Genomic DNA, 10,356 nt, shown 5'->3' on the forward strand with positions numbered 1-10,356 from the left:
CCCCATGCTTTTATCTTTATATATTACACCGCTTGGCCAAATTATATGCAATTATGGAATTGATTTCCACTCGTTTATCTGCTGTGAAATCCTGGATATCACGTAATTTCATGCTCCTAAATTCCAATAAAACTGAGATGGTGGTCATTAACTCATCACTCGATCCCACTGCTTATTACTCATTACTTATTTTATTACATTGTATTATTATACTGTATTATTATCATCAACCGGTAAACCCACTTGGTAACTTCACACTTACTTTATCTTATACTTATACCCAACTGATACTTAATTTATTTTCTGACCTGTTTTTATAGTGTTTATAGTGTATCATATTGTTTGCTAGTACTTTCTCCTGTGTGCACTGACGTAAAGACGAGCTGCTGTAACAAAGAGTTTCCCTTCAGGGATCAATAAAGTGTTTCTGATTCTGATTCTGATTCTGATTCTGATCCTACCCTCTCTTTTGATCAGCACCTTAAAGAAATCACCAAGATTGCCTTTTTCCTCTTACGCAACATAAACTAGCTAAAAAACTAGGTCTTTTCTGTCCTCGGCTGATGCAGAGATCCTGATTCATGCCAGAAAGTTTGCATGTTGTCATGGCTCTCCCTCGCTCTGTGAGTTTGTTAGTTTCTCCTCTCTGTGTGAAGGCTGTTGTCCTGTGTTTGTGTGGCCTGCCATCGTTCCTGGTCTCTGTGGTGGAGATGAGGTGGTGTGGTTCAGAGCCTACTTAGTGGGCAACACCTGGATCCGTCCTCTTCACTTATGTTTTACAATCTACATCACAATTGTATATACTATGATTTTCTGCTGTGAATCTATTCTGTAGACCTGACATTTATTGCACGTCTGTCTGTCCTGGGAGAAGAATCCCTCCACTGTTGCTCTTCTTGAGGTTTCTTCCATTTTTTTCCCTGTTAAAAGTCTTTTTGGTGAGTTTTTCTCGAATCGAGCGTCTAAGGACAGAGGGTGTTGTATGCTGTACAGATTGTGAAGCCCCTTGAGGCAAATTGTGATTTGCGATATTGGGCTGTAAATAAAACTGACTTGACTTGACTATTGACACACCTGTCGTAGTGTCCTATGTGGTCGCTACATTTTGAGGACTATGAGGCGACCCCCCCTCCCTCGTGGTGTCCGTAGAGGTCTGCAAGCTTCCTGAACCGTGGCCCCCACTCTCTCAGGAAGTCGTAGTTCTGCTCAGACTCTAATGAGTTTAACGAGTCTAATGAGTTCAACGAGCTGAGTGACTCTGCGGTGGACCCGTTGCCCTCGAAGGCATAGGTCTGCAGAGAGTCGTAGGGGGGAGCCGTCAGGTCAAGGTCTGCCTCCTGCAGTCTGTTCCTGATGAACTCCTGGAACAGCCTGTTCTTATCCGTCCTGTACTCCGGTGTTTTGGTGAGGAGTCCCGGCACGTTGATGTTGGGGTCTCGGCGGGTTTGGTTTGTTTTGTTTAGGTGTCTCAGAGCGAACATGTCGAAGGCCTCAGTGTCCTCCTCACCTCCGCCTTCATCATCATAACGAACGATGTTCTCACGAATGTCACGCTCATCATCCATCATCAGAGGCTCCCTCCTTCTGTGTCTGACAGCAACTGTTACCATGACGACACCTGAAGAGACAGAAAGGGGTGGAGTCAATCTAAAAATGCTATGAAGGTTAATTACATCCTGGTTGCTATCTTGATAGCAGGTGGTTGCTAGGGTGTACATTCTGGTTGCTATGCAATGCTGTGTATTTACTGGTACTTTGCTGTTTCTACTTCCTGTTTCCAGAGTTTATTATCAGATTAAGGTGAAAGGGCCTCTGAACTGATGACGTGATGTCTCAGGTTTTACCCAGCAGTATGAGGGCGCAGGTGAGGACTGCGGCAGTGGCAGTGGTGCTGAGGCTGACCACCAGCAGCAAGGACGCTCCTCGGCTGCAGGAGCGGCGGCTTCCGTCGACGTCGCAGTCGCAGACGGTAATGGACAGTGTGTTGGTGCTGCTGAGAGATGGACTGCTGCCATCTGAAATCACCACTTGCAGAAAGTGAACCAGCTGATCCCGCTGCAGGAAACCACCACGCCGAGTCAGGACGGACGCAGTATTGTCTGAGGACAGACAGACGGATAAGATGAAACACCTGAGGGAAACACCAGGTAGAAGAACCTGCAGGGCTGAGCTGAGAGGATGTTTTCAGACTTTCTTCACTTTTGAAGAATTTTCTCATCATGCTCAGAGAAGTGTTCACACCTGTGCTGTCCCTGCACTTACTTAACTGTCAATCACAGTGTTGTTATGGTTACATCTTTTCACATGGTTACATTGCATTTTTTTTATTGATGAAGTTTACTGTAGGTGGCGCTCTTTTGTCTGTCTGCTCAGTCATGTGGATGTCACTGCTTATGCTAACAGTCAGTTTAGAGAATACCAGAGGGATGAAGATATCAAAACATTTTATGTAAACCAACAGCGTTACAAAAACCTTTGAAGAAGCTTCCGTTTTCTGTAAAGTTCATCTTTTGCCTCATTTTCGCTCTCTTGTGTTCAACATGTGGTCAAACATCTGGCTCTGTTTAATTATTTAAGGCAGACCTTCATGATTAGTTGTGTTTTTTAAGGTGGCGTGTACCTTTATTATCTCTCAGGGTGAAGTTGAGGTTCCCAGAAGCCTCGGCGGTCAGAGAGAACAGGAAGTGATGTCCGTTCTCTGGTTCATCGCGATCCACGGCGCTCAGGGTCTCAATAATCTAAGAGGTCAAAGGTCAAACACATGAACGAGAAGGTCAGCTGACGCAAAATGAAACAAAGAGAGGAAACCACATAATTTCAGATCACAGTCATAACATACTGATTTATTTGTTAATAAATAAGTCTGTTAGTCTTAAATTATTTACTTTGTGTTTGTTTGCAACTGTTTAATGGTGCTAATGTGACATACAGTAACTTATACGCCTGAATTGTAGCTACAAAAGTAAAATATTAATATTTCACAATAAGACGGTGTGGTCCCTCATTCGTCCAGGACTGGTCCATCGTAGAAAAGGTTTCAGTCGTAGTCGTCTGGACACTGTTTTCAGAATCAAGACGTTTCGGCTCCCATCCGGAAGTCATTCTCAATTGTGAAAATGGTCTGAGAACTCAGAAATTTAAGCTACTCTGTGTTGCTTAAGCCCCGCCCTCAGGAAGGAGTCTACCTGAGTACCTGCTGTTTACCTGCCTAGTTTCACCTGAAACTGACTGACTGGGCCATCATGGAAACAAAAGAAGGTCAGTTTCAGGTGAAACCAGGCAGGTAAACAGTGCATAACAGTTTCTAGACCAATAAAAAGAATCACTGTTAAAAACAAAAACGTCACCCAACTTCTACAATACAACACTCTTCTTTGTTCCACAAATGTTTCCGTCGTTCTTACATTTGTTCTCACAAAGAGAATAAAATGAACTTCAGTTAAAACTGGATGTGTTCAGCTTTATTGTAGATTTATTCAGAAACTACTAAACTAGAGATGGAAGAAGTTTTAGTTCACTGTGTTTTGAAAAATATACTTGAAAGAGCCAAATTTGCTACTTTGTGTTTAAAATCTTTTTACACAGCGATGAGCTCAAATGAAATATTGTATGTTGTATATTTTATATTTATGCACATTATATTTTCTTAAAAACCCTTTTTTATCTGTAAGATTAAATATTTTATTGTGTAAAAACTAATTAGATGATTGTTGTGCTAATACTGTATGTGTAACACTGTGTAACAAACAGTATCCAGGTGTGTTTACCTGTCCAGGTTGTGTGTTCTCACAGACGAATGTTTCGTACTCGATGGCAAAGCTCGGAGCGTTATCGTTAACGTCCGTCACAGAGACCAGAACCACAGCTTTCCCCACCTGGGACCAATCCACTGACACAAACACAGAGACACACCTGTCAGGTACGTCTGTTCAGCTGTTTACATCAGAAACAGACAGGAAGCTGGCAAAATAAAATAACAACCAGGAAGTTAAAGGAACAGTTCAACGTTTAGTGAAATCCTCTTCTTCTCTTCCTCTCAGAGTTATACCACTCTCAACAGCCAGCAGCTGGTTAGCTTAGCTTAGCATAAAGAGCATGTGTGTGCGTGTGGGTGTGTGTGTGTGTGTGTGTGTCAGCACTGGAAAATAAAGCAACAGGTAACCCAAACCAGGTAATCAGATTTAAATAAGTAAAACTTACATTAAAGTGACTTTAAAGAGCAACTCAAAACAAGTCACAGAACCATAGTTACATTTGTAACTGTCGTTTGACATCTCTACCGGTCTTATGTGGAAGTCTGTTCCGCCTTCAAACAGTGTTTCTCATAGCTTCCCCTCCGTGGTTGGGGCTGGACTTAGGTTAGGTGCTAAGTGGTTGGGGGGTTAACGTGACACCTTGTAGTTTGGTTGTGGGGGTGTCTCAGGGTACATCATAGATGTTTTGGGGTGTAGAGGACAGAATTATTGGATTTTCTCTGGAAAAAGGAAAATAACTTAACAATAAAGTGGATTCAAGTTAAGTTCCTCTTTAAAGTTAAAGTGAGATGAAGTTTAGACTTACAGCTGTCTGTGGCGAGGACGCTGATGTTGTGCAGAGCGATGATCTCTCTGTCCAGACGCCTGGCTGTTGTGATCACACCTGAACTGCTGTCAATGTTAAAGTAACGCTCCACATCTGACTTCCTGTCTATAGAGTACCTGCACACAGATTTAACACCGTTAAAACACCAGCACTGCTGTTGATTCTGTATAAAAGTATTGATGTTCGTACCTCACAGGGCTGTTGGTGGCGTCGGGGTCGTGAGCAGAAACTGATCCCACATCAGTTCCCACTGCAGCTTCCTCAGAGATCACCATCCGACTGACGGGGGAGGAGAAGACCGGAGGCTCGTCCACGTTCTCCACCAGCAAACGAACCGTCGCCACGTCACTGAATGGACCCGTCGACAGGAAACGAGTGTCCACGTAACGATTGGACGCCTCAATGCGCAACATGTAGCTCGACTTGGTCTCAAAATCCAGAGTCTGGAGGGAGGGGAGGGGGAAACTGATGTGACGACCTCTCTGCTTCTTCTTAGGAAATAAAGCTTGAGTATGTTTTTGTTTTCAGGCTCACTATCTCGACATCATGACTTCTTTATCTCATCATGTGGACATAAAACTGTCTCATCGAGTTCTTGATTTAAAAGGACATGACATATTACTAAAAATATGTCCTCAAGATTCTTAATAAAACCGTGCACAGAGGAGGATTTAGCTTTGGAATTGGGAATAACAGATAATTTTGTCTTTGCATCGCTGACATGAATTGAAAACAAACTGTGCTGATATTTGTCAGCAGCTGTTCAGCAGCAGAGGACTCTCCTCTGGGACAGTCACAGAAAAAAATAATATAATCCAGAGAACTGGAGCACAGTGCAGACTAATGCAATGATCAAACAGGCAGAGTTTACAGCTGCAGAGAGGTGGACTCAGGATCAGAGGGTTGGTAGTTAAAATCCTTTGAATCTGTATAACTTCTGGATGAAGGAACGAAGAAATCAGAACGACCCAAAACAAGAATATTCATCCCTGGAAAAAAGTGAACATTTCTGTGATCTCCAGTAAGAAACTGGTGACCAGAAACTTGTGTAACAATGTGTCCAGTACCTTCTGCAAGGAAACCAGTACCTTCAACCAGGAAACCAGTACCTTCATTAGTGACCACTACCTGCCATAGGGTGTCTAGTCCTTACTGGGAAGTGACCAGTACTTTCTATAGAGTGACCAGTACCTTCTGTAGAGTGACCAGTCCTTCCTGTGTGTTTGGATCGGTGATGATCCGGAAAGTTCCTAGTCCGTCTCCATCCAGGATCCTGTAGTCCATCTCAGCGTTTGGACCAACATCCAGATCCAGAGCTTTGATCTTAGCGACCACAGCTGAAACCAGTACAGACTCTGGAACACTGAACTGGTAGCTCTCTGTAGAAACACAGGTAACACACACACACAGGTACAGGTAAACAGACCAATGATAATGTTATTTGCTGTTTACTCGAGCTGTTCACCAGAAACTAATGACTCCAGGTCAGTTGTATCTTTGCCTGGTGGGTAACCAGCTTCACTGTGGAGGCTCCTGAGAAACCTGCGGCTCTAATCTGTCATCTCTCAGTGTTTCTGTGATGTGATATCTGAAAGGTCAGAGGTCAGACTCACTGCGGGGGAAGCGAGGCGGGTTGTCATTGATGTCCGTCAGCATTACCGTGACGGAGGTGGTTCCCGAGAGACCTCCCATCTGACCAATCATGTCTTTGGCCTGGACGACCAGCAGGTAACGTTCCCGCACCTCCCGGTCCATGTCAGGTAGAGCCGTCCGCACCACACCTACAGGACAGGTGAGACTCAGGTAAACACAGTAACACCACGGTCGACATATCTGACCTGAACCTTGATAAATGCTGTTAAATAATTATGTCAATCTGGAAGATTTTAAATTACATTTCACAAAATAACACAACATGAGTAAATAACATCAGTTAGCTTAGCATAATCAGATATTTGCCTCTCATTATAAACTATGAATACTACTAACTCTGAAACACACCGATTTCTCCATGTATGCAGACAGAAGTAAATATCTACATTTGCTAAATATTTATCTTTTAGTCTCTAATACTGTACGTTATGCTAGCTTGGGATGCTACAGTGATTTTGTTTACATAGTTGATTGCTCTTGATGGGACAGAGCTACAGATGTTTGCTAATTACTAAAGTCTTTACTAGCTGAGACATTTCTTAGGTTTTAACGGTGCCACCTGATTAAATAAATCACTAGTTTGAAACTAATTAGTCGTTACTGAGAACACAGGAAGGACTTTGCTTAGATGAGCTGCTGCAACACAGAGTCCTGGTTCATAAATTCACCTCTTTAACAGAAATACAGTGATTTTATACACCAGTCCTTAAATACATCAAACTGAAGGTTGAGCTCTGTGATGTTTTTCAGTCTGACTCAACGGGAAGTGAGCAGGAAAACATCATGTGACCTTTTCAGAGCCGATGATACTGAGGTTAAATAAATGGATGATTTAGAGCAGAGGAGGCTGAAGCTGTTTATAATCAAATAATCCTCACACACACTCAATCTTTTAATCTGTCGCTCTGCAGAGGAGGGAGAGTTAATTCACCCCCTCTCTGTGAACCATAAACATGTTTCAGGATCATTTACAGGTTAATGTCTGCTGCCGATAGAGAGGGGGTGGAGGGGGTAAACAGAAAACAGGTTTATATAAGAGGAAGGGATCAACACATCACAGCAGAGTTCAGTTGAGTTCACACGTTTAAATGTTCAGATCAAATGTATCAAATCATTCAGACTGACAGTTTGTTTGTGAGGCTACAAACAGAAAACACATTTTATCTTTTTGTTTCATTAAAAATACTCATTTCATTATTTTGTTAAAGACCCTAGAATCCCCAGAACTTTTGAATCCAGACTGTCTGTGTTCAGGTAGAGTCCAGACTGTTGTTTCTCTGACAGTTTTTAGGTATTATGATTCAAGATTGAAGTTCAAGTTCTTTATTGTCATATACACAACAATTGCAACAGTTCTTCTGTATAAAAAGAAAGTCATGGAAGCAAAAGAGAATCTAAGATACATTTGATACCATTGATAACGGCATACTCCTAGATTGTCTCGAAAACTACTACTACTTTACTTTTTTTAGGGGAGCCCGACAGCGGCACAAAGGGCTGGAAGACACTGGTCTGATTTGTGAGACATGTGGGGGTGGATTCTCATGGTACGAGGACGTTTTAATTTGACCGATGAGGGGTTAATGATTTCTTTCCCACAACATATGGGCCAATGAACCGGGGAGCCAGTTTCCTGGAGTCTACCTTGAGGGTAAAATTTTTGGATGATTGGAACCAAACTTTCTGACCTGGCACGTATTCATGGCGGTGGCAGGGCAGCGGAACGGAGTAGGGCAGCATCGGTCTCCCGCCAGATCTTCTGACAGGGCGCAGTTGATGTTGAACTGAGGGCACTCTCCTGTGCTGGAAACAGAGGGGGTAGATAACCTAAAGAGGCTTCAAAAGGTGACAAACCTGTGGCTGCACTAGTTAGCGCGTTGTGCAAGTATTCCACCCAGGTCACATGGGAACTCCAGGATTTGGGATTGGTGGCGCCACAGCGCAGCTAGTGGCCTCTAGGTCTTGGTTAGCCCTCTCCGTTTGGCCATTGGTTTGGGGGTGAAAGCCTGATGAGAGGCTTACTGTGGCGCCCAGAGCTTGACAGAAGGCTTTCCAAACTTGATGTTGAGGGGTATGCCATGCAGGCGGAAAACCTGGTCGAACATGACGTTGGGTGTCTCACGGGCTGTGGGAAGCTTGGGAAGAGCCACAAAGTGCAGCCTTAGAAAAATGGTCAACTACAGTTAGAATGACTGTTACCTTGGGACAGAGGTAGGCCGGTCACAAAGTCCAGGGCTATGTGGGACCACGGGTGGCTGGGACCAGGCTGAGGACATAGCAGCCCAGCAGGAGGATGATGAGAAGACTTTCCCCGGGTGCAGATCGTGCAGGCAGCCACAAAAGCGCAGGTGTCAGCCTCCATGGTGGGCCACCAGAAGCGCCTCTTCAGTAGGTCCAGTGTGCGGTTAATGGCAACTCTGACCCATCTAACCAGTGTCTCCATTTCTCAAGTGCCAGCTTGACCGAGAACAGCTCTGTGTTACCCACATCGTAATTGCGTTCAGCTGGAGTAAGTCGACGGGACAAGAAAGCACAGGGATGGAGTTTTTGGTCTGTGCTGGAACGCTGAGAGAGCACCGCCCCCACTCCAGTGTCCGATGCATCCACTTCACCAATGAACTGCCGGGAGGAGTCAGGTTGAGTGAGGATGGGTGATGAAGAAAAAAGGTCCTTGAGCCTGGTGAATGCAAGGTCTGCTTCCGGGATCCAGATGTACAGAGCCAACGAGAGGTGAGTTTGGTTAGGAGTGCTGCAACCCTGGTGTAGTTGCAGATGAATCGGCGGTAAAAGTTGGTGAAACCCACAAACTGTTGAAGTTGCTTACAGGTGATTGGCTTGGGCCACTCAGCCACAGCTCTTATTTTCTCTGGGTCTGTCGCCCAGCAAAGTCACGGGGCTGGTGTGGAACTCACACTTCTCAGCCTTGACAAAAAGCTTGTTTTCAAGCAACCTCTGGAGAACTTGACGGATATGGAGGTCAGCCTGATTGCGGGAGAAGATCAGAACATCGTCCAGGGAAAGATGAGCTCAGCCGAGCTGCATGGGCATTTCCCCAATTCTCCGGTGAAGGGACCCGGGTCCGTGGCATAAGATTCCCTGATAGGAAGTGCACCTGCAGGGCTTGATGGAGAACCAGAGAGGAGAGGCTGGCCGGCTGGCTTGAACTGTGGAATCAGATGGAGAGCGTTGGGCAGTTGGAATGGCGACTTGAGTAATTAATTGCGATACCTGATTTAACACGGCTTTGCTGTGTTCCAAGAGTATCCCGATCGTTTGCTTGTGTTGTTCCATCAGCTGTCCTTGGCTGGAGATCGCTTGCTGAACTGCTGTTGGGTCCAGATTAAAGTCGGCTGCACCCAAAAGCATGACTGATGCAGAGAGAGTTGAAGTTGTTAGTTTTGGTTTATTGTAAAAGGAGTAACCAGGTGTGTAGAAGTAATCGCCGTGAGCAGGTGGACTGGGCGAAGACAGCGGGCTGGCGAGAGACTGGTGAGAGCAGGCAGGCGGAGCAAGGACGGCAGGCTGAGGCAGAGTAGCGGAGGATCCGTGGTGAGATCTTTCCGGAGAGCCGGTGAGTAACTTGGAGGCAGGTTGGAGGAATGAACCTCAACACAGGGAGTTAGAGAGTTAGTCAAGGGTTCAGAAAACTTAGAGGAGACGGGACCGATCCTGCTGCCCGATATATATCAACATGCCACAACCTGAGGACACACGCACATTCATAAAAATAATGTTGCAGTGTTTATGTAGTTTTCACTTATTTGTATTTCTATTTTTTTAACTGCAAGCCTACAATGTTTTATTTTTATCTTATCTTACTTATCTGTATATATTGTAATAGCACATTTCTTCATTTTATATGTTTTTATTTCACCTATTGTTAACATCTGTTTCCACTCTACACGCCACAGACTGGATTCCTGGTAACTGAAGAGTTACTTGTTTAAAGCTCCTATGGCTGCAGTCACAGTCACTGTTTATTGATTATTTATTTATCAGTAAATCAAAATCTGATCAAATGATTTTGCTTAATGATCTGAAGGATCCATTGGCACACAAATATCGTCCTCATCATCAGCTGCTTCAGATGCATTTCTGTCACCACAATCTCAAATATCAAAC

At 44.4% G+C, this 10,356-nt stretch overlaps 1 protein-coding gene across 2 annotated transcripts in view; it reads right to left on the minus strand.

Annotated features, from left to right (window-relative positions):
• Positions 1-353: 353 nt before the first annotated feature.
• The window catches only part of LOC122887317 (cadherin-7-like), a 20,477-nt gene continuing 10,474 nt past the window's right edge, over positions 354-10,356 (minus strand). The window contains exons 1-9 of one of the 2 annotated variants that reach the window (XM_044220416.1): positions 7,923-9,228; positions 6,195-6,362; positions 5,773-5,960; positions 4,771-5,024; positions 4,561-4,697; positions 3,768-3,889; positions 2,621-2,738; positions 1,845-2,099; positions 354-1,618 (exon numbers count right to left, since the gene is read on the minus strand). In XM_044220416.1, coding sequence (XP_044076351.1) covers positions 1,113-1,618; positions 1,845-2,099; positions 2,621-2,738; positions 3,768-3,889; positions 4,561-4,697; positions 4,771-5,024; positions 5,773-5,960; positions 6,195-6,362; positions 7,923-7,974 — 1,800 coding nt within the window. In that variant the 5' untranslated portion in view covers positions 7,975-9,228 and the 3' untranslated portion in view covers positions 354-1,112. Of the gene's footprint in view, positions 1,619-1,844; positions 2,100-2,620; positions 2,739-3,767; positions 3,890-4,560; positions 4,698-4,770; positions 5,025-5,772; positions 5,961-6,194; positions 6,363-7,922; positions 9,229-10,356 lie in introns of those variants that run through there. The other variant, XM_044220415.1, reaches the window with a different exon arrangement.

The sequence above is a fragment of the Siniperca chuatsi genome, linkage group LG13, assembly GCF_020085105.1.
Source record: "Siniperca chuatsi isolate FFG_IHB_CAS linkage group LG13, ASM2008510v1, whole genome shotgun sequence".
Lineage (NCBI taxonomy): Eukaryota > Metazoa > Chordata > Actinopteri > Centrarchiformes > Sinipercidae > Siniperca > Siniperca chuatsi.